The sequence below is a fragment of the Leopardus geoffroyi genome, chromosome A1 (assembly GCF_018350155.1).
Source record: "Leopardus geoffroyi isolate Oge1 chromosome A1, O.geoffroyi_Oge1_pat1.0, whole genome shotgun sequence".
NCBI classification, from domain to species: domain Eukaryota; kingdom Metazoa; phylum Chordata; class Mammalia; order Carnivora; family Felidae; genus Leopardus; species Leopardus geoffroyi.
The window spans coordinates 176,384,255-176,406,890 of record NC_059326.1 but is presented as its reverse complement, the minus strand read 5'-3'; the positions used below and the strand labels follow the sequence as shown (position 1 = coordinate 176,406,890).

General features: G+C 38.0%; 1 protein-coding gene across 2 annotated transcripts in view; it reads left to right on the top strand.

Moving 5' to 3' along the window:
• Nucleotides 1-22,636, top strand: part of CREBRF (CREB3 regulatory factor) — a 57,716-nt gene that overhangs the window by 20,155 nt on the left and 14,925 nt on the right. For both annotated transcript variants that reach the window (XM_045501163.1, XM_045501155.1), the window contains exons 2-8: nt 793-993; nt 3,186-3,311; nt 4,948-6,034; nt 12,474-12,668; nt 14,474-14,663; nt 15,858-15,931; nt 21,779-21,901. In XM_045501163.1, the coding sequence (XP_045357119.1) occupies nt 985-993; nt 3,186-3,311; nt 4,948-6,034; nt 12,474-12,668; nt 14,474-14,663; nt 15,858-15,931; nt 21,779-21,901 (1,804 nt within the window). In that variant the 5' untranslated portion in view covers nt 793-984. The remainder of the gene's footprint in view (nt 1-792; nt 994-3,185; nt 3,312-4,947; nt 6,035-12,473; nt 12,669-14,473; nt 14,664-15,857; nt 15,932-21,778; nt 21,902-22,636) is intronic.

The following is a 22,636-nucleotide window of genomic DNA, read 5'->3' as shown; positions in this document are numbered from 1 at the left end:
CTGGTCTTAAGATCATGCTTTGAGAACCACTGATAGGAAAAGTTGATGAAGTGGGTATAATTAAGGCCTTCACAGAGAAGGAAAAAGGGAATTAATCCACCATAGTCAAGACACTGTGCAAGGTGATTTGCAATCATTACTTAATTTAACCCTTGAAACCCCTCTGCAGAGTAATCCTTAATCCCTGTTTCCCCCCAGGATAAACATGTTGTTAAATAAGTTATAAAAAACTTACTGGAATAATTCTCATTTCAAGGACAGCTTTCACTTATAACTCAAAGACTCAAAGAATAATGTTGCATATGCTGTTATGAATGTGATTTTATTTAATGCAGAGGATGATGTGTTAAATTCCGTTGTTGACTTTATTTATTCGTTACTCTTGTAGATTTATAAGAGATATAAAATGTAGATCGGTTTCACAGTAATAATTACAGAACAGATGGAATTAAATGTTGAGACATTATCGTTTCTCATACAGAACATAAAGTGAATGGGAACTTTATTTAACATTAGGTATCTTTCAAATCACAGGAAAAGGTAGGCCTCAGTTAATTTTGTCAAGGTGGTTTTTTTTTTAATGTTGCCAGTTGGTTATTGACTTACCCTGTTTTAGAAACAAATAGAGGGATGGTGAGTTTCAGGAAAGTTACTACCAAGAAATGACCAAATTCTTGAAATTGCAACCCTAACACTTACTCCTTTAAGATGTTCTTTGTTAATGTCATTTTTGAAAGGTCAACTTGTTTTTAATGGCACTCAGTAAAGTTACTTTGTGTTGTTGTTTGACAGATTCACACAGAATTACTTAAAAAAAAAAAAAAGCAGTGATCCAAGCATTGAAATTGAAGGCATTCTGGGAAAACCTGGCATTTATTGTGAAAATCGTCTTTGATCTTGAAATTAAAAGTAAAGCTGGAAAGGAATTTACAAACGAGGAAAAAGAAAAGTTTGCCATCGGACTCACAGGATCTGGGCTTGGAAATGCCTCAGGTAAATTACAACAGAGTAGGTACAAAGTTTTATATTTTCCCACTGCAGAAAAGTCCATACCATTGATTCTGTAAGTTCTCTGAATCTTAACACAACTTGACAAACACTCCAAGACGTTTTACTTACCACCTCAGCTAGTTTTGAATACATGTCCTTCCTTCCATTGCTTCTATTTCCTCCTTTGCTTTGAAATGTAATGAGCTTGACATGGGAAACATGGTGAATGAAAAGCTGGTTAGAAGGGGGACAGGTCTGTTGGCTTTATGGAGGCTAACCCAACTCCCCTGAAAATATCAGTCTGCCACAAAAAGCCCACTTCCATCTCCATGTCTACTTCCTGTTTCCCGTTTGTTCCTTTGCATGTATGCCTACTGAATTGAAAAGTAGTTAAGAGGAAATGGTGAGATATTTCAACCTTTCTTTCTTTCATACACACACTTATGTTCCCGTGTGTGTGTGTGTGTGTCTACGTATATATATGTATATATATATATACACACCTCCCAGAAAACATTTCTCAATGATTATATCTATTTATATTATGGTAACTACTTAGAATTGATTAGCTCTGGTTTGAGGCACTTTCTGAAAAAACTAATGAAGCCCCCCTTTTTTTTTAATGTTTGTTTATTTGTGAGAGAGAGACAGAATGTGAGTGGGGGCGGGGCAGAGAGAGACAGAGACACAGAATCTGAAGCAGGCTCCAGGCTCTGAGCTGTCAGCACAGAGCCCGACGTGGGGCTCGAACTCACAAACCGTGAGATCATGACCTGAGCCGAAGTTGGAAGCTTAACCGACTGAGCCACCCAGGTGCCCTGCCCCATGAAGCCCTTTTAATCCCCATTGCACATCCATACTTCTTCCTGTCCCCCTCCAGTGGTTAGTTCTTACCCCCTTACCTCTTTCTGTTTGTTCAGTGCTGAGGAGAAGCCTAGAAATAATGAGAGGGCAGGGACTCAGGTGGCTTTATGTGGGGCCAGGCAGAATTACACCTTGAACACAGAAAATAAGCAACTTGGTGGGACTGTCCAGAGGCTCAGAGGCAGGCAGCAGAGGCAAAGAAAGGGGATTTGCTGGTTGATATTAAAACCAGGGGCCTGTCTCCACCCCAATCTCTGTGCCAAATAGACTACCTATACTTGTTTAGAGTTCTTTCCCATTCAAAGTTTCATTTGCTCTTTACTGAATACTTGAATTTAGAGCTATAAAACACTTACTTTGAGCATGTGGCCTGGTAGGGTTGGGAAAAATCAGAGAAAGAAAAGAATGGGTTGGGAAGTGCCAATGAAGAAAAAACATGATAGGAGAGTGTGTAAAAAGGCCAGTCCATGGTAGGTAGAAGCTATATGAATAGAGAAATACAAGCAAATTGGCTAATATAATTTTTTAAGTTTCAGCAAAAACTTGCAGAAGGACAAAAAAGAGAGAATTTTTATTCTTTCCCATCTTCTTCCTTCATCCAAGTTAGATTTCAAAGTTTGGCCATTCACTTGTTTGGCCACTTTGGAGTGTGAGTCCTGACTTCACTCTGGAGTGATTTATATAGATGTTGAAATGGAAAAGGGGGATGGAGAAAAGGAGCATCAACTCTGGGTGCCAAGTTTTTTCTCCCTAACTTTATTACAGAATGAATGGTACCCTTTTCTGGAATCAGGATTTTTTTTGGCAGGAGGGGGTGGGGCATCAGGATAAAGGTTACTGAGCTCATGGCCAAGTATCTGGTCTCACCAGTAGGATTTTTGGATATTTGGCTGTTCCTATCTTCATCACGTTCCTGGATGCACTTGTTGCACTACAGATGCCAGAATTCTCTACTCTTCTCTCTAACTCGGGGAGTTAGAAGAGGGAGTGTTGTTAGAGATAGATTTGAAGAAATGCCATATAGCTGAATAAAAGTACTCATTAAGTAGTGTAGGCTGATTCTAGTGGCTAAATAAACTTCAGTTTTTAGAAGTTAGATATTATTAACAGTTGCCACTATTCCTTTTTCTGTTTTTAATGCATCTTCATTGTTTTCCTAGTTTAAGGTCATAATTTAATGCTAATTAAATCTCTTAAATGCACTAAAAAGTAGAAAATATACAAAATTCTGAAAATAATAAGTTAGTAGGCACGGGAGTGGGGTGTGTGTGTAATAAATTGGCCTTGGAGTAGTCTTTAACTTTTCTAAAATTAAAATCACTCTGTTGTAGCCTAGTGTAAGCGGAATGGATCCGCCTTTTGGGGATGCCTTTCGAAGCCACACCTTTTCAGAACAGACTCTGATGAGCACAGATCTCTTAGCAAACAGTTCAGATCCAGATTTCATGTATGAACTGGTAAGTAACACTTTCTTGGATTCTGCTTTAATTGATTTGGGGTAAAAATGTTGTGGTATCTTTTTTTTTTCATTTATAAATGCCTGAAAAGAAAAAGGATGTCAAGTTTGATTCTCGTGACTGTCAGTCTAGTAATTTTAGACGGCTAAAATTGAAAAGAGTAAAAGGAAGGCAGGTGGGTGAGGGGATGGGTAGTGTATCGAATTGTTGGATCACTGTATTGTATACCTAAAACTAAAATAACACTATGTTAATTATACTAGAATTTAAAAATACTCATTGTAATTATAAAAAAATAATTCTATAAATACACACATGCACACACATAAAAGAAAATAGAGGAGAGTTTACCTTTAGATAAGTCCAGCTTTTGTTGATGAGGATGGGAAGCTTTTTTGATATGCCTAACTGCTAACGGGCTCTTCAGCTGGGATATTTAGGAATGATAACGTTGAGCAAAGCATCTGATGCAAAGAATGTGAAGTAAAAATAGCAATTCCAAACAGTATACTTATTACTTATTCTCGAGGTAAATAGACACCTAAGAGTACTAAAAAAAATTTTTTTTTTAATTTTAATTACATACCATTTAAGCAACATGGAAGTATATAAAAACTGAAAAACTATAAGCACACAAACCGGCTAATTTGCTACAAATCATTGAATTGTACACTTGATATAGGTGAATTTTGTGGTCTGTAAGCTGTATTTCATTAAAGCCATAAAAACACGCAGAGACACACATATAAAAGCAAAAACAAAACAAGAAAAGCCCCAAACAAATGGAAAAATCAAAACAGAACAAAAGCACGCCAAAAAAGTGAAAATTTCCTTGTTTCCTTCCTGAACCTCCACCCTCCAAACTTTCCTCCCCAAAGATAGGTACTCCTAACAGAGTTTTTCTGCTTATATATAAATATATCAGTATTTTAAGTTGGGTGACATATTCGTAGATACGGTATTCTGTAACTTAATCCTTTTAACATAAAGACTCATGGCGAGCAGCCTTTTGTGTTAGTACATTAGACCTTAACTGCATTCTTTTTAATGACTGCATAGTCTCACTGACCTATTTTAAAAATCCTATGTCTGTTCATGAGGAGTATCATACTTGTGAGAAGTAATATAGTCCCCATGCCCAGGTGTTGTTAACAAGGTCTTACTGAAAATCATACCCTTCTGTGGCTGAGTTTCAACTCTTCTTTGGTTTGCTCTTTGTCTCAATATTAAGTTCTCATTTAAGAAGACAGATCCTTCTGTGATGAAGGTAAGGTCTTCATTATTTGCTTTGTAATTGAAGCTCGTTTCTAAGGAGTTCCTCAAATCCTAAGTCAAAGATCAGGAAATGTAAAGCTTTTTCAGGAAGAGTGTTTATAGTAAAGTTCAAGAGCCCTTGATATTTAGACCATACCTAAGCCTCCCAAGGGGCATATTTTCCCTTTTTTTTTTTCCTTGCGCCGGGAAATGATATTGTATGGAATGGTAAAGTGACCTGTAAATAGCCTTTATCTTAAAATAGAACAGACCAGAGGTCAAGTACTGATTTATCAATTTGATATATGGATGTGAGGATGGAGGTGAATGTTTCTTTCCTAAAATGTGGTGTGTGATTTTTTTTTTTTTTAACTTTTCTCAGGATAGAGAGATGAACTATCAACAGAATCCTAGAGACAACTTCCTTTCTTTGGAGGACTGCAAAGACATTGAAAATCTGGAGTCTTTCACAGATGTCCTGGATAATGAGGGTGCTTTAACCTCAAACTGGGAACAGTGGGATACATACTGTGAAGACTTAACAAAGTATACCAAACTAACCAGCTGTGACATCTGGGGAACAAAAGAAGTGGATTACTTGGGTCTTGATGACTTTTCTAGTCCTTACCAAGATGAAGAGGTCATAAGTAAAACTCCAACTTTGGCCCAGCTTAATAGTGAGGACTCTCAGTCTGTTTCCGATTCCCTTTATTACCCTGATTCACTTTTCAGTGTCAAACAAGCTCCTTTGCCCTCTTCATTCCCTAGTAAAAAGATCTCAAGCAGAGCAGCTGCCCCTGTGTGTTCTTCTAAGACTCTTCAGGCTGAGGTCCCTTTGTCAGACTGTGTCCAAAAAGCAAGTAAACCCACTTCAAGCACACAGATCATGGTGAAGACCAACATGTATCATAATGAAAAGGTGAACTTTCATGTTGAATGTAAAGACTATGTAAAAAAGGCAAAGGTAAAGATCAACCCAGTACAGCAGAGCCGGCCCTTGTTGAGCCAGATTCACGCAGATGCAGCAAAGGAGAACACCTGCTACTGTGGTGCAGTAGCAAAAAGACCAGAGAAAAAAGGGCTGGAGCCTCTTCAGGGTCATGCCACTCCAGCTTTGCCTTTTAAAGAAACCCAGGAACTATTACTCAGTCCCCTGTCCCAGGAGGGTCCTGGGTCAATTGTAGCAGGAGAGAGTAGCAGCCTTTCTGCCAGCACATTGGTCTCAGATTCATCCCAGAAAAAAGAAGAGCACAATTATTCCCTTTTTGTCTCCGACAACTTGGGTGAACAGCCAACCAAATGCAGTCCTGAAGAAGATGAAGAAGACGAGGAAGATGCTGACGATGAGGACCATGATGAAGGATTTGGGAGTGAGCATGAACTTTCTGAAAATGAGGAGGAGGAAGAGGAGGAAGAGGATTATGAAGATGACAAAGATGATGATATTAGTGACACTTTCTCTGAGCCAGGTATGGTAATGCTTGGAGGCTTACCAGAATGACCTTTCTGCTATCTTGCGATACGGGTATTTTCTTTGTTTTAGTTTGGGGTCAAATGACTTACTATCTTGGATCAGATATGGAATTGCTTTTTTCTATTCAAGCAGTTCTGAAATAATCACTGCTGCTCTTACAGGCTATTCTTCAGGAGCTTCTTCTTAATTTATCTTATGTTAAGGGACCTACTTTGTTACTCTCTTCAGCAGCTGTGCAAAGATACCAAGAATAGATTGACTTAAAAATATTCCTATTTATACACATGGACTTCTGTTACAGTCGAGGCAAGTTAGGAGGGCCCACAATGGTAAACCAAGTGACGATGGTTTGTATTACTTATGCTTGTAACCAGCAAGGCCTCCTTAGTCAATAATGTAAAAAAGAGCTTTTTCCTTGTGTCTGCCCCATCTTTCATTCACAGTGTTTTTCCATTTAAGAAAAATACATGCTGTAATTTAATGCGTATGCAGGCTACTCTGCTTTATTGATGTACAGCACATATAAATAAACGGGAGAAAGAAAAGAAACCTGTGGGAACTGGTTCCCTTCATTCAGCATTTACATGCTCGGGCTGTTGCCACTGTTGGCTTGTATAGTATTTATGAAAATGGTATTGCCAAGTGGCACACAGTTTAAACTGCACAAAGAAGTGAAGATCTTCAAATTTAAGCAAAAGTTATTTTCTTCAGAAATAATGTTGATACTATAACTTGTACATAAAAAAACGAAGTTAGTTTTTAAACTTTATCAGTTGTCAGAGAGAGCCCTTTTGTTATGATTGCTGGAATTTCTAGCAGTATAAACATTAATATTTAGTTTTCAAAAAGGCTTTTAAGCCACGGTAGCTGTATGGTAGCCCTTGAAGTACTATTATTGCCGAAAGACTTTCCTTTAATGAAATCTTTCTATCGTAACAAATGCTTAGATGTGTGTGTTTGATACAACCCAGTTGTTTGACTTGGGTGGAGTTTCAAGTAAGGAAAGGGTCCTTTAAATTTAATGTGGAGGAAAAGGGCTTGTGCCTTTTTTTGGTTTGCTTTAGAACTCTGTGTCGTCTAGATAGAACACTTGTTTTTCTGCTTAGCTGGAAAACTTTCCTGTCAACAAATTAATGAAATCTGCTTTGAGGGTCACCTAGCTGGCCCAGTTGGTAGAGCCTGTGACTCTTGATCTCGGGGTTGTGAGTTTGAGCCCCAGGTTGGGTGTAGAGATTACTTAAAAAAAATTTTTTTAATCTTTTTTAAAAAAAAAAATCTGCTCTGAGATGTTTCAGGGAAAGTTGTCTTTGTAGCTAGTGGTAAGTTATATAGCTCCCTCCCATGGGAAGACCAGAGTGCTGTTTATGAGTGGTCATCAAGGTCTATAGATCAGGCCTATTGCATTGAGTTCCATACTTAGGATCAGGGTAGGAGGGTAGGGGAAGAGTGAGATAAAGAGATGAGTAATAACTAAGGGAAATGGAAAGCGTGGGGAAAGAGATGCCTTTGCCAGTGGGTACTTAAAGGAAAATATAAATCAGAGGGAGTCAGTCAATCCCACCATCACCAAGGACTGTACTGTCTGTCTCACTTCTGGTTGTAGTTTTGCTTTTCTTTGGCTTTCAAGTCCAGTTTAAATTCACCCTTTATCTTTTAATGTGGTTTTATCTGGATAAATGTGTTGAGAGATGAGTAGGTCTGCGAAGAGAGATCGCTTGATGAGTTGACCCTCGTTTCCATTTCTCAGCCTTTTGACTCTCATAGGGAGGGGGGACCAGTGTTATAGTTGGTGTTGCCCTCATGCCACATTCTCTTGCCCTGTCTCCTGTAGAATTATCCTGATTTGTGAGCTTGCTGGTGTTAACCAACACTACTTTGAAACAGAAATGCTTTGGCTGGCACTCAGCAGGGTAAAACTCTCCTCTTGGCTCTGTTTAACAATGCTAAATGTTTGGATGGCATTTAATTCACTCATTTCCAGTTGACTTGAAGTAAAGCCTCTTTGGTTAGTATTACTTGGACAGTTCTCACAAATGGTAATGAATGACATGATTTAACCACATAACCAACACAATTTTGTGGTACTATTTGGGCTTTATTCACATTTGCTAGTGAAATTTCCCTTTTTCTTGGAAGAAAGAGCTAAACAAGTGACTTCAGGAATGCAAAAGTGAGTTACTGGTAAGAAGCAGGAAGACATTCTTTGAAGCAGAAAAGTGGGGATAGTTGTAGTTTCTTCAGAGTGCTAGTTTTAGAGTGGGTCGATTGGTTTAATTTGCAGCAGACAGTTACAAAGGCCCTTTTGTGATGACTAGCTCCCTTGATGCTGTTTCTTGGCAGTTGGCTACAACAGTGCCTGAGCCTACAAAGCTCCAGGAAAGGTGTAAAATGGAGTTCCAGTCCCTACTTTGGCCTTGCTCCCAAGTTTTAATAGAGCCTATTCTGTGGACAGGCTGTGACTGTTTGGGGTCATTGGGATTACATGGTTGTAATAATAAGAATTGGGCCCCCAGAAAGAAAGTTTATTTTGTAATCCCTCCTAAACGTTTTCACGATTGACTTTACTGGTAGTCTGCACTAACCAACGATGTGTGATTAGAATTTTACAGAATAAACGTGGCCTTTTTGATTTCCATCTGATAATCATGTCAGGAAGGAGTGAGTCAGATCAGTATGGTGATCCAGCAAATGAAAAGAAAAGAGAAAAAGGCTTCATGGAAGTGTTGCGTTAAACAAATACTTGATCTGTTAAAAGAAAAATATTTCTGAGTGCCTACTTTTGTGTCAGGCACCGTGTGTATTAGGTATTGGCTATCTAGAGATGAACAAGGGAGACATGATTCTTATCTTCATGGAATTTAGAGTTGAGTGGGTTTGTTTACTGTTACGATTTCTCAGTCTTTTAATCCGCTTGTGTGTAGTGTGACTCGGCAAGAGAGAGATGCAGGATGAAGGGTTTCTTAAAACTTATTTGACCACAGAACTCACTTGGGGATGAAGGCCTATCTTATGGTAATAGTGTTTCTGAGAACATACTTTGAGAAATATTTAATTACCTTAAATGCTAGACCTATGATCTGGGAATATAATTTTTCTGCATTCGACTTGCTCATGGTGGTCTCTGTATTGCAAAGTGGCCATCTTTAAGAAATCCATTGTGTATGTATGACTGTGTGTGTGTGTGTGTGTGTGTGTGTGTGTGTGTGTGTGTGTGTGTTATGGTGAATTTGTGGTGTATGTTACTAGAAAATGTTAATACGTTAGGTCAGTACGTTATTGATGGCCCTTCAATGTTTTTTTGGAAAAGGCTGACCGTATATAAATAAATAAAACTGGTAACTAATTTGAGTGGACCGAAGAAATTGAAATCTTCATCATTCTTTGAATTTGACACAGGATATATGTGAAGAAAAATCCATTGAGACTGTTTAACTAGACAGGAAAAGAGAGAAGACCAAGAGGAGCTAGACTCCTTGAGTCACGGGACTTGGGTCACCAGTTCCAGGTCTGCCAAGTCACTTAAAGCCTCCATGAGCCTGTTTCTTTGTGTAAATAGGGTTAAAAATGTCTTTTTTTTTTTTTTACCAGGCTCTTAGAAGTCTCAAATATCTGTAAGTGAAATGTGTAGGTACATTAAATGAGATAGACAGTATTTTGCCAGAAATCCAGGCCACCTGAAGAGAATTGCTAAGTAGGGGAGAATATCAGATAAATTGCCAGAGGGATGGGTTGCCTGAGGAAGCTGTATAGGAAAAAATTTCTTTCCTACTTTGGGCTAGGGTAGATTTCAATATGGAACACTAGTTCTTTCATTTTTTTATTAAAGTATAATTGACATCCAGTATCCTATTAGTTTCAAGTGTGCATCGTAGTGATTCGTTATTTTTATATATTACAAAAAGATCTCCATAAGTCAAGTCTGTCGCCATACACAGGGGTTTTTTTTACTTATTTTTTTTATTTTATTTATTTATTTTTAATGAAAGTATGGTTGATATACAATGTTAGTTTCAGGTGTATAATATAGTGATTCAACATTTATACACATAAAATGGTCCCCACAATAAGTCTAGTTACCATCTGTCACATACAGTTATGACAGTATTATTGATGATTCCCTAAGCTGTACTTTATATCCCATGACTTATTATAACTGGAAAAATATACATCATAATCCCCTTCACGTATTTCACCCACCATCCCGTCCCTCTTTGTATCTTGTATACGGTTTGTTTCTTGTATCTGTGAGTCTGTTTCTGTTTTGGCTTGTTTGTTCGTTTGTTTCGGTTTTTTGTGGAACACTAGTTCTTGACATTGGTAGGAAGTTGGGAGTGTTTTTGTTGGTCCACCTGCCTGTTGTTGAGGTGTTCCCAGCCATACTAGGTTAATACCTGTGGGCCGGTAGTTTGTTCGAGCCAGTAAGCTTTTCTTGGTGAAAACACCATTTCTGGTGGCACAGTATTGCCCTTGCGCCTTTTCCAAAACTAGGTTGATAACTGGAACAAGATAAAATCCTTTAATTTGAAGGGTAACAGTGGCACAATTAAATAGACCAAAGCCATTGCTTTATGTATCTAACACAGTTTTTAAAAATCAGACTTCTAGGAATGATTGTGTGACTCAACTTCTGGATCATGTCTTAAGAGGAACCTGAAGTTCACTGTCACATCCCTTGCCATATTGTTTTAAACTACCACGTGTGCAACTCTCATGCTGTTAATGCTAGCAGTGCTGCAGAAGCTTCTCTTGATTGTTGCCCTGAAATCATTCTGGTGTCCAAATTGATTCTTTTTTAAAAGGTCAGGGGCGCCTGGGTGGCGCAGTCGGTTAAGCGTCCGACTTCAGCCAGGTCACGATCTCGCGGTCCGTGAGTTCGAGCCCCGCGTCGGGCTCTGGGCTGATGGCTCAGAGCCTGGAGCCTGTTTCCGATTCTGTGTCTCCCTCTCTCTCTGCCCCTCCCCCGTTCATGCTCTGTCTCTTTCTGTCCCAAAAATAAATAAACGTTGGAAAAAAAAAAATTAAAAGGTCATGTTTATTGCAGTGTTTATTTTATGTATTGTCATACATAAAATTCAGCCTTCTTTAAGTGTACACTTCTTTGAGTTTTGACAAGCGTATGTACTGGTGGTTGTGTAACCATCAGGATATAGAAGAGTTTGATCACCCCCCCAAATTTCCCTTGTGTTCCTTATAGTCAGCCCCTCCCTCCACCCCCAACGCCTGGAAGCCACTTTCTAGTTTTGCCTTTTCTAAAATGTCATATAAATGGACCATATTTCTGATTAATCCTTTATTTATTTATTTTGAGAGCAAGAGAGAGCAATTGGGGCAGGGGCAGAGAGAGAGGGAAAGATCGAATCCCCAATGTGGGGCTCAAACGTAAAAACTGCGAGATCATGACCGGAGCCAAAATCAAGAGTGGGATGCTTAACCAACTGAGCCAGCCATGCACCCCTCTGATTAATTCTTAATCTGAAGGAAACCTGGTAAAATTCTCAAATTCTAACTTTTTTCCAAAATGTGAAAATGTCATCACTTTCTAGTGTCAGTTCCAGAGGAGTGATGATTTTAGGAGGGAGAGTGGTCATTTTGCTTGGCCAGAAGTGCCCAAGTTTTCCTGGCCACGTTAGGGTTGTATGTATCTTGTGTGCGGCCCATCTCCACTCCCCTGCATATCTAGAAGTAGTGATGTGGAATACACTGAGATGGACATTCTCTGAAGGTGTTTTAGATTTGTAGGTCATTCTGCGTGAGGTCTGACCAACAGTTCCAGCAGCTCAGTGTTAAGTATGTTCTGAAACTCCCCATTAGTAAGGAAAATAACTTCTTAAAAAGTGAAGTAAATGCAAATTTCTTCCAGTAAAATATTAGATTGTGCATATATGTTTTTATTTGAGAATCTATGCAAGAATTCTCATTTTTGTACTTTTACAAAACGGTTAGGGTCAGAGGTAGGAAGAAAACCACTCCTGCCTTACAAAATTGTGTCTAGTAAGAGACCATCATAGAAATGCACACACCTGTCTGTCTGGGAATGTTTTGGATGCATAAATTTTAGGAGAAAGACATTAAAAATCACAGTGTCATGTCTTAGTACCATTATCTAATGGTACATTTGACATTCCTGTAGCTATATTTCATCATTCTCTCAGAGCCTATGTGAAGATACAAAAGATGTCATGTACTAACTTACAAGAACCAAAGAGAAATAGAAGGCGAGTGAACAGTATAGTTATCTGTGTTTATTAATCTCAATATTTTATGAGTTAGAGATTTCCATATTAACTTATTTTATATGTATCTTTGACACACCAGTGATGTTTTCAGATGAAATGAATCAAGTGACAAATAGATCTTTTTATTTGCCCCTATCGCTATATTGAAAGTTATGGAACTTAAAAAATTGGGGGTGGGGGGGATTTTTTTTTTTTAAGGCTATGAAAATGATTCTGTGGAAGACTTGAAGGAGATGACTTCAATATCCTCTCGGAAGAGAGGTAAAAGAAGGTACTTCTGGGAGTATAGTGAACAGCTCACACCATCACAGCAAGAAAGGATGCTCAGGCCATCTGAGTGGAACCGAGATACCTTGCCAAGTAATATGTATCAGAAAAATGGCTTACATCATGGTAAGACGGAATTACAGCCAAACATTTTGTGTCACTTTATTTTTTTTTTTAATGTCTTTATTTATGTATTTTGAGAGAAAGAGCGCTCAGAGGAGGGGCAGAGAGAGAGGGATAGAAAGACTTATAAGCAGGCTCCATGCTCAGTGTGGAGTCCAATGCAGGGCTTGATCTCACAACCAGGAGATCATAACCTGAGCTGAAATCAAGAGCTGGATGCTTCTCAGCCACCCACGTGCGCCTCGTGTCACTTTACATAGAAACCATAAACCATAATGCTTACTAAGTGTACCTGCGTATTCAGCCATTCCTAGCAAAGTGGACAGGGGAATAGGAGAGCTGCTGTATTTACTTACTACTGCAGAGACACTCACAAGTAGCCTTTACCAGTTGTGAGAGCTGTCACCTAAATGGAGGAAGGCCTGCGCAGAAACAACTTCTAGTCATCTCCTGTTCTATTTATCCTACTCGGGAAATGACCAGGAGACTGCCGATTCCCGACCTGCCACAGTTGCTATAAACCAGAAGGGTTGGGGAGAAAGGGGCTGGGCTCCAGCATCTCTATCCTCTGTTCTTGCCCAATCTCCAGGCTGAAATGTAAACAGGGAGATTGGAATCAAAATGGTAATAGGAAGGGGTGCCTCACTGGCTCAATTGGTAGAGCATGCAACTCTTGATGTTAGAGTCATGCGTTTAAGTCCCACATTGGGTGTGGAGTCTACTTTAAAAAAAAAAAATGGAGGTGGGAAGAAAGGTGGGAAAAGAAAGGAAAGGGAATAATTGTACAGAAAAGCACTGGAGAGAGGAGAGTTGAATAGTAGGAGTCAGGAGAAGCTTATAATCATAGGCAAGCCAAATTTCCAATGGTGAACAAAGGAAGATGTAGTTAAGTAGAATTTCTTCTTTTATTCTGTATGATCTAAAACCTGTACTGAAAACGGGGAGGGCACTAGTAAGTTTGGCTCTCAATAAACAGTTTTAGTAATCTCTCATGCTACAGATTTATGTTGCTAAGCAATTTTGACAACAGGAATTATATCAAAAGTGTATCTGTGCCTCATTTTCCCTTTCCACTGGCACTCAGTCTGTATTCTACTGTTTGTCAGTGAATATGGCCTTCAGATCGGTTTTCTACCAGAAATGAAAAGACAGGTCCACTAAATAGCTCTAGGTAGCATGTGCCGAGTACTAGGAAAAGTTATTTGGTGTATTGTAGTTCACCCCCCATCACTCTTGCCTGCAGTGATAGGGCAAGACCCCTGAGTCTTCTGTAATGTTATTTATCAAACTAACCAAGGAAGAGCTTTCAAAAAAAGCGGTCTTTATTTGCTGGCCTTTTGAGTCCAGCAACAAGGTATACATGTCTGAGAATTTTTCAGTCATAGCATCAAAATATCTTGGTTTGAGTAAAGTCTCCAGAGTCTTTTCTGGGTGTATATTCTACCCTAGCCCTGATTTTTGGGCTTGGTGAACTTGCCCTCAAGTCCTGAGGTTTGAGATGCTTATTACCACCATGCATATAATTAAGATTCTGACATACCAGGGCTAGAAACTCTAAGGTGCATAAGGATTTGGCGAAGACTGGCTCTGTGCCATGTTTCCCCCATTTCTTGCAGTTACAAGGTGGGAAGGAGAGGAGGCTAGCCCCTTTAGCATAGGCTGTTAACATGCTGAGACTTCTGAAACATGCCAAGACTTCTAAAAAAGAAAAAAGGTGGAGGGAGAAATGTGGATTTAAAATATGGCTGCAGAATGTGTCTTTTGTTAAATACAGTGATCTAACTTAAATCTCTTTATACCATCTATAGGAAAATATGCAGTCAAAAAGTCACGGAGAACTGATGTAGAAGACCTGACTCCAAACCCTAAAAAACTACTCCAGATAGGCAATGAACTACGGAAACTGAATAAGGTGATTAGTGATCTGACTCCAGTCAGTGAGCTTCCCTTAACAGCCCGGCCAAGGTCAAGGAAGGAAAAAAATAAGCTGGCTTCCAGGTAAATGATAATCATGTTCACCTGTGTGAATAAAGTCTAGGAGGTGAGGTTAGATTCTAAGTGAGCTTTTATGGATGGCCATCCACCTCTTATTCAGATATATGTTTTTACAAATACTACAATGAGAGTATTATAATTTTTCCTTTGAAAATAAAAGATGGTATTCATACTTCATTTATGCTTCATAGTACCAAGAGATGGTCTTATGCTTCTAAAGGGGAGAGGTGAAAGGACTCTCAAGTGCATTATATTACAGCAAGGAAAAGTTTTGTCATAATTTTAATTTTTGTTTTGTGGTAAGTCAAATTTTTTACTGGGATATAATTTACTTGAGGTAAAATATATCCCTTTTAATGTACACTTTTTATGGGTTTGACAGACATACCCAATCACATAACCACCACCACAATCAAGATAATGAATATTTTCCATCACCTTAAAAAATCTCCTCATGCCTCGTTGTAAAGCGAACTCCTTCTCCCACCCCTAATTCCTCACAACCACTAATCCGTTTTCTGTCCCCACAGATTTGCCTTTTCTAGAATGTCACATAGATGGAATTATATGTAGCCTTTTGAATCTGGCTTCTTTGATTTAGCATGAGGAATTCGAGATTCATCCATGTTGCTGAGTAGTATTCCTCTGTAGGGATACACCATAGTTTATCCATTCCCTAATTGAAGGGGCATTTGGGTTGTTTCTGCTTCTTGCCAGTAATGAATAAAACCACCATAAACATTCACTTACAGGTGTTTGTGTGAACATAAGTTTGCATTTCTCTCTACATGTTCAACTTCATAAGACATTGCCAGACTATCTATTTCTGAAGTAATAAAGTAAATTTTAAAAAACTTAACTGTTTTTCAAAGTAGCAGTAAGTAGTGTTTACATCCCAATTAGCAACATATGATGGTTCCACTCACTTTACATTCTTTTGGTATTGTCAGTTTTTGTTTGTTTATTTTAGTGTACTGATCATAGCTTTATTTTTGGATGTGTGGTAAACTTTTTTAAAAATCAGTTTGGATTAATGACTGTATTGTGTGTTTTTTGGAAACTGAGTTCCTTGATATAAACATCAATAGGCAGTGATTCTCGGTTGCTATTAGAAAACAGTTTGACAGCAGCAAAAAGAAGTATATTCTGAATGTTCACTTAAAAAATAAGTGAACTAATTGCTCCTTCCTTTCACAGGGCTTGTCGGTTAAAGAAAAAAGCCCAGTATGAAGCTAATAAAGTGAAATTATGGGGCCTCAACACAGAATATGGTAAACCTAAACTTTTAAGAATTTAATTAACCTCCTGTTATTTTGCCAACCACTCTCTTTTTCTTCGGTTTTGTTATTTGCTTTCCCTGTATTCTGCCAAGTTTTAGGCCAGCCTCCTTTTTGTTCATCCATTCAGTAAGCTACATACTCTTATTCATTCATGTTCTCCTTTTAGTGAGTGTATCTGTGGCTCCCCATGCCAAATTTCCTCTCTACCCTAGAGAGCTTGTATACTTGTGACCACAATAATCTCCTACTTCCATTTTACAATTGTATTGCTGGGTTAGCCAGTCTATTTGAGTGGATAATTGAGATCTGTGTTTTACAAATTTGATGGCTCCTTAAAAATCATCTGGGTACATGTTAAAATATAGATCCCTAGGCTTCTCCCCAGGTCCAATGAATTGGAGTCTGTGCAAGTAGAACCCAGGAGTCCATATTTTTAACACTACTCCAGATTACTCTAGGCAACTATTTTAGCACATATTTGGGAACTGTTGGCTTAGATCAGTGCCCCCCAGTCTTTTACAACATGGCACATGTAAAAAGTTATCATCTCTAAGACATCCTGGAATATAACAGAGTAGGCTGCTCAAGGGAGGGGAAGCCCCTTATGGACTGAGAGGATTATTCTTTAAAACACCTGGAACCCTTTTTCAGCACTCTAGAGGTTTGTAAAGCTCTGGTCTTGATCTTCTGTAATAAGAACTATTCTTCCTTTCTTCCTTGCTCTGTTACTATTCCTTAAGCCTGGTATCATAAGAGTTTGTATGTTCTTTTGCCTCAAATTATGTTCTTCACTGGACAGCTCTTGGGCTACGTTGTATCTGAAAGTGGATCAGTGGCGAAATGACCAGTTGTTATTTGTTTCCAGAGATTTTCTGAAGTCAGCACAATGTCTGGCACATAGGTGCTCACTAAGCTTTGTGCAGTTTTCTTAATCCTTTATCTTGATTATCTTGCTTCCACTTGTGAGGGCAGAAAGAGGATTTCCTACTGTGAAGTTTACAACTTGTGAAATGAGCTGATGGTTTTATTTATTAATGGCCACTCAGGAACTCTCATCAGATAAATGAGTTAGGTAAAACAATAGTTGGTTTGTTAGAAAAGAAATCTACTCATTTTCCTATTATTCTTTCTTGCTGTTGAAGCATTCTGACCTTGAGCTCTGTGAGTACATATACACATAATTATTACAATACCATAGGCATTCATATTTCATTTTGGAACCCAGATGACTTACACTGCAGGGAGATATGATGGGCCATTTGGGAGCCTTCTGGCTCTGTGTTTCCTTGGACACTTGTAGGCATCTATCTGTGTGTTGTTCAATTTATGTATTTAACTATAAGTTGGTGTATCTGTGTGCCTGTAGATTTGTGCATTTGTGTATATGCTAATTTACGTCTCCACACACATGCTTTGGGTCTGTAATGTAAGTATATTCTGGATTAGGGAACACCTGAGGAATTGCTAAGGGCCAGTTGGAGTGTTTCTGGATGTGTTCTATCTCATTGATTTTTGATAGCTGCCTTAAATTTTTCTTATTTCCAAAACTAATAAAGCCTCTGTTTTCATGTAGGAATAGGCCTGTCTTTAAAAGGTTATCATTTTCTTCTCAGTTAGTCAGCATGGAGGAAGAGGATCTTCTCATTCATTTATTTCTCTTCCCCTTCTGCCTTCCTTCTCTTCTCCAGTTTCTGGGAAAGAACAGCCAGCCGTAACTATTGGATTAGAAGTCATTTCAGAACCCCATGAGATGCTCTCATGTAGTCTGCCACATGTAGTTTGAAAATTCTTCCTAGGGTTTCTGGTCCATCCCTCAAGAGAGTGGTGCCCTTGATTCCTTGAGATATTTGTCGGTCAGTCAGTTAACTGTTTTGTGGAACACTCATTACTCACCACCCACCAATTAGCTGAGTGGTTCCTGGAATTTGTGATTCAAAAATCTGTGACATTTGAAAAAGAATTTGGGATTTGGAACTATAGGTTGCCAACCTTAAATTAAACTTTATGAAAAACATATTGCATTATCCTTATCTGTTTTTATTTATTTATCTGTATTCTGAAGGTCTTAGTTATTCTGCATTGTATGTTTTGTACTACATAGAATTAAGCACAGCACAGAACCCTTCCTTCATCTTCCCTAGCCCCTTTATTTTAGGATCCAACAACTTATACACTTAAGATGTTAAAATGGAATTTACTTGGCAGTTAGAGGGAAAAGGATTAACAATATCTAAACACAGGAGTTAATGAATTCATCATTTCTGCTAAAGATCAAGCACCCAAATATAAAAGACCACACTGAGAGGGACATCCCTAAGACATCCCCAAGTGGAAAATGAACCAAGTCATGGAAAACTGAGATAGCCCCAAGAGCTAACAAAGAGCAAAAAATTTTAATTTTGATGGACTCCCAATTTGCCAATTTTTCTTTTTATATTTTATATTTTTTGTGTTCTGAGAAATTTAGCCAACTTCAAAATGCAAATATTTTCTTGTATGTTTTCTCCTAGCATTCCTATAGTTTTAGGTTCTACATTTAGGTTTATGGTCCATTTTAGGTTAATTTTTATTTATGGTGTGGAGTGAGAATTGATGTTCATTTTTATCCATATGAATATTCAGTTGATCAAGCACCATTCATTAAAAAGATTTTCCTTTTCCCATTCAGTTATTTTTTCATCTCTGTCAGATCAGTTGACCCTATATGTATGAGTCTACTTCTGGACTCTGTATTCTGTTCCATTGATCATTTGTCTACCTTTATGTGAATACAAACTATTTTGATTTCTGTAATTTTATAGTAAATCTTAAAGTCGGGTAAGTTTAAGTCCTTGTTAATCCTACAGTTTTGTTTTTTCAAAATTATGTTGGCTATTCTGTCATTTACATGACCATATACATTTTGGAATCTCTTTTTACAAAAACCTTACTGAAATTTTGATTGGGATTGCTTTCAATCTGTAGATCAATTTGGAGAGAACTACCATCTTAACAAAATGGAGTCTTCTAATCCATGAACTTGGTATCTCTTTCCATTTCTTAGGTCTTCCTTAATTTCTTTGTGCCTTGTTTTATGGCTTTCAGCGTAGAATGCATAACATCTTTTGTTCTGTTACTGGCTATTTAATATTTTTTGGTGCTCTGTAAATGCAATCGTTTTTGAAATCTATTTTCTTAAATTTTTTGTTTTAATGTTTTATTTTTGAGAGAGAGGGAGAGATAGTGCAAGCAGAGGAGGGGCAGAGAGAGAGGGAAACAAAATCTTAAGCAAGCTCCAGGATCTGAGCTGTCAGCACAGAACCCTTTGTGGGGCTTGAACTCACAAACCACAAGATCATGACCTGAGCCAAAGTCAGACACTTAACCAACTGAGCCACCCAGGCACCCCTAATTTTTAAAAAAATTTTTTAATGTTTATTTCTTTTTTGAGAAAGAGACAGAGTGACAGAGCATGAGCAGGGGAGGGACAGAGAGAGACACACACAGAATCTGAAGCAGGGTCCAGGCTCTGAGCTGTCAGCACAGAGCCCGATGCGGGGCTTGAACCCACAAACTGTGAGATTATGACCTGAGCCAAAGTCAGATGCTTAACCAACTGAGCCACCCAGGTGCCCCTGGGTACCCCTATTTTTTTTTAATGTTTATTTTTGAGAGAGAGAGAGAGAGAGACAGAGTGTGATTGGGGGAGGGACAGAGGCAGATGGAGACACAGAATCCAAAGCAGACCCCAGGCTCCAAGCTGTCAGCACAGAGCCCAACACGAGGCTCTCCGTGAGATCATGGCCTGAGCTGAAGTCAGCCACTTAACTGACTGAGCCACCCAGGTGCCCGTGAAATTTTACTTTTAAAACTCTTTGCTGCTAATATATAAAATGGATTTTTATATATTATTCTTGTATCTTGTCATCTTGCTAAATTTATTAGTTCCAGTGTAGGTATGTAGATGCCCTGGGATTTTCTGTTTAAGCAGTCACCATCTGCAAATAGGGATGGCTTTATTTTTTCTTTCCTGTGTGTGTGTGTTTTTTTTAATGTTTATTTTTGAGAGAGAGAGTGAAAGCAGGGTAGGGGCAGAGAGAGAGGGGGACAGAGGATCGGAAGTGGGCTCCATGCTGAGAGTAGTGAGCCTGATGTAGGGCTTGAACTCCCAAACTGTCAGACCATGACCTAAGCCAAAACCAAGAGCTGGATGCTGAACCGATTGAGCCACCCAGGCTGTTTTTTCTTTTTTTTCTGATATTTTTTCTTTTTTTCTTTTCTGATATTTATGCCTTTCATTTTCTTGCCTTATTGCAGTATCTAAGACATTGGATAGACATGGTGATTGTCTTGTTTGCAATCTCAGGGAAGGGAACCTTTCACCTTAAAGTATGATGTTGGTGGTAGGCTTTTTTGTAAGATGATACCCTGTATCACTTTAAGTAAGTTCTCTTCTTTTCCTAGTTTCATTTATCTTGAATGGTGTTGAATATTGTTATATGCTCTTTTTTGCATCTATTGGAACAGTCATGTTGTTCTCCTTTATTCTGGTAACATATCACATATTTACCTCTTAATATGGTGAATTACATTAATTGATTTTTGATTATTAAACCAACCTTGCATTCTTAGAATAAACTCTATTTGGTTATGATTTAGTTTCCTTTGCATATTAGAGTCCATTGCAAATATTCTATAAGATTCTTTTCCAAAACTTTAAGTTGGGTTCTGTTGCTAATATTTTGTTAAGAATTTGATGTCTATATTCAAGAGCGACATTGGTCTGTGACTTTTTTTGTAATATCTTTGTCAGGTTTTGGTATTTGGACTATTTTGGCTTTATAGAATGAATTAGGCCATGATCTTTCTTCCACTTTTCTGAAAAGTTTGATAAGATCAATTTTGTTTCTTCATTAGATATTTGATGTAGTTTTCCATTAAAACCCTCTGGGTTTTCTTTTGGGAATAAATTTTGGATAAATTAATACTTTTACTACAAATAGGGTGTTCAGATTTTTCATTTCTTCTTGTGTCAGTTTTGTTAAGTTGCATTTTCAAGAAATGTGACCATTTTTTCCAAATTGTTGAATTTGTTGGCATAGTATTTTCTTATTCTTTCAATGGCTCTAGATTCTTAAGTGACAATCCCTTTTTCATTCCATGTCAATCCAAAAGGTGGAACCCCTTTTTCATTCCAATCAATCATATAGGTGATTGATCTATTTAGCTGGGGTTGGTTGGGGGTGGGAGTGGATATCAATTTTGTTGATCTTTTTAAGGAACCATTTTGGGCTTTGTTACTTTTCTCTCTTGTATGTTTGTGTTGTTTTATTGATTTCTGCCCTTTATGATTTCTCTCCTTCTATTTACTTTTGGTTAACTCTTCTTTCTTTCTTTCTTTCTTTCTTTCTTTCTTTCTTTCTTTCTTTCTTTCTTTCCTTCCTTCCTTCCTTCCTTCCTTCCTTCCTTCTTTTTTCTTTTAAAGCTTCTTAAGGTGGGGATATTTGTTTTTAAAGTTTTGTCTTTGGAGGACTTGAAGGACTTCATTTGATTTATTTAATAAACATGTATTAACATCTATGATTTGATATACAGGTACTATCATAGGTCTTAAAGCCATGAAGACAAGTAAGGAAATTGCTTATAGGATAGTAGACATTGATACATGTCTACAGTGTGTTATCGAAAATGGCACATCATTTGAAGTTAGTCCCTTTGGATAAGAAAGCTTATAACCATTACTACTTAATATTTTCTTACACATTTTCTATTTTTTAACCAAATAACTGTTACTACATAATAAAAAGCAAATTCTTCCATGTCAGTGACGTGTTCCAAGTGTCTTGTTCTGTCTTACAGATAATTTATTGTTTGTAATCAACTCCATCAAGCAAGAGATTGTAAATCGAGTACAGAATCCAAGAGAGGAGAGAGGACCCAACATGGGGCAGAAGCTTGAAATGCTCATTAAGGATACTCTTGGTAAGAAGAATATTGGAAAAATTAATAACAGTAACATGTAGTGTAAGATATATGATTTAAGGAGATACTAAGTTCTTTTAAGGAAAAACCCAAATGCTTTTATTGTAGTTACTTTTCTTTACGAGTTGTTTTGTCTTTTGAGATTTTGCATTCATAAACATGTATTGCTGGTTACCACAATTTGTTATTTATACTTCATTACTGAACTATTTTAACACTTAGGAAAGATGAACTTCTAGCAACTTTACCTTTTGTGAGGAAAGGAAAGATCCCTGAGCTGTCAAGCCTGTAATTTGTACTTTGGTGGAGGTTCTTATCTGTACATTTACTCAGTAGTACATTTCACAGGATTCTAATAAACTTAGTTGTGTGGTTTTCCCTGGACAGATTATACAACATGGGGAGGAACAGAGAGGCAGGCATCCAGAAATCAAGTAGAGGAATACCTGATGGAGGAAAGAGGGAGATAATACAGACATGAGAACTCTAGAGGTGCTGGAGCTTAGGGGCCATAGGAGCAGATCACCTTGGGAGTAGCATCCCAGGACATTGCAGCATAGTGCAGTCTGTGAGAACCTTGAAGCATCATAAAATTGGTTCAGCTGTTTCATATGTTCTTTAACAATATTTATTCTAGGACGGTCTTTTAAAAACTGGTTCTTATGTAGTCATTATGTAGAGTGACATACTTCAGCTATCTGAGAATTTTCTTCCAGTTCATTTTTCCCCAGGATG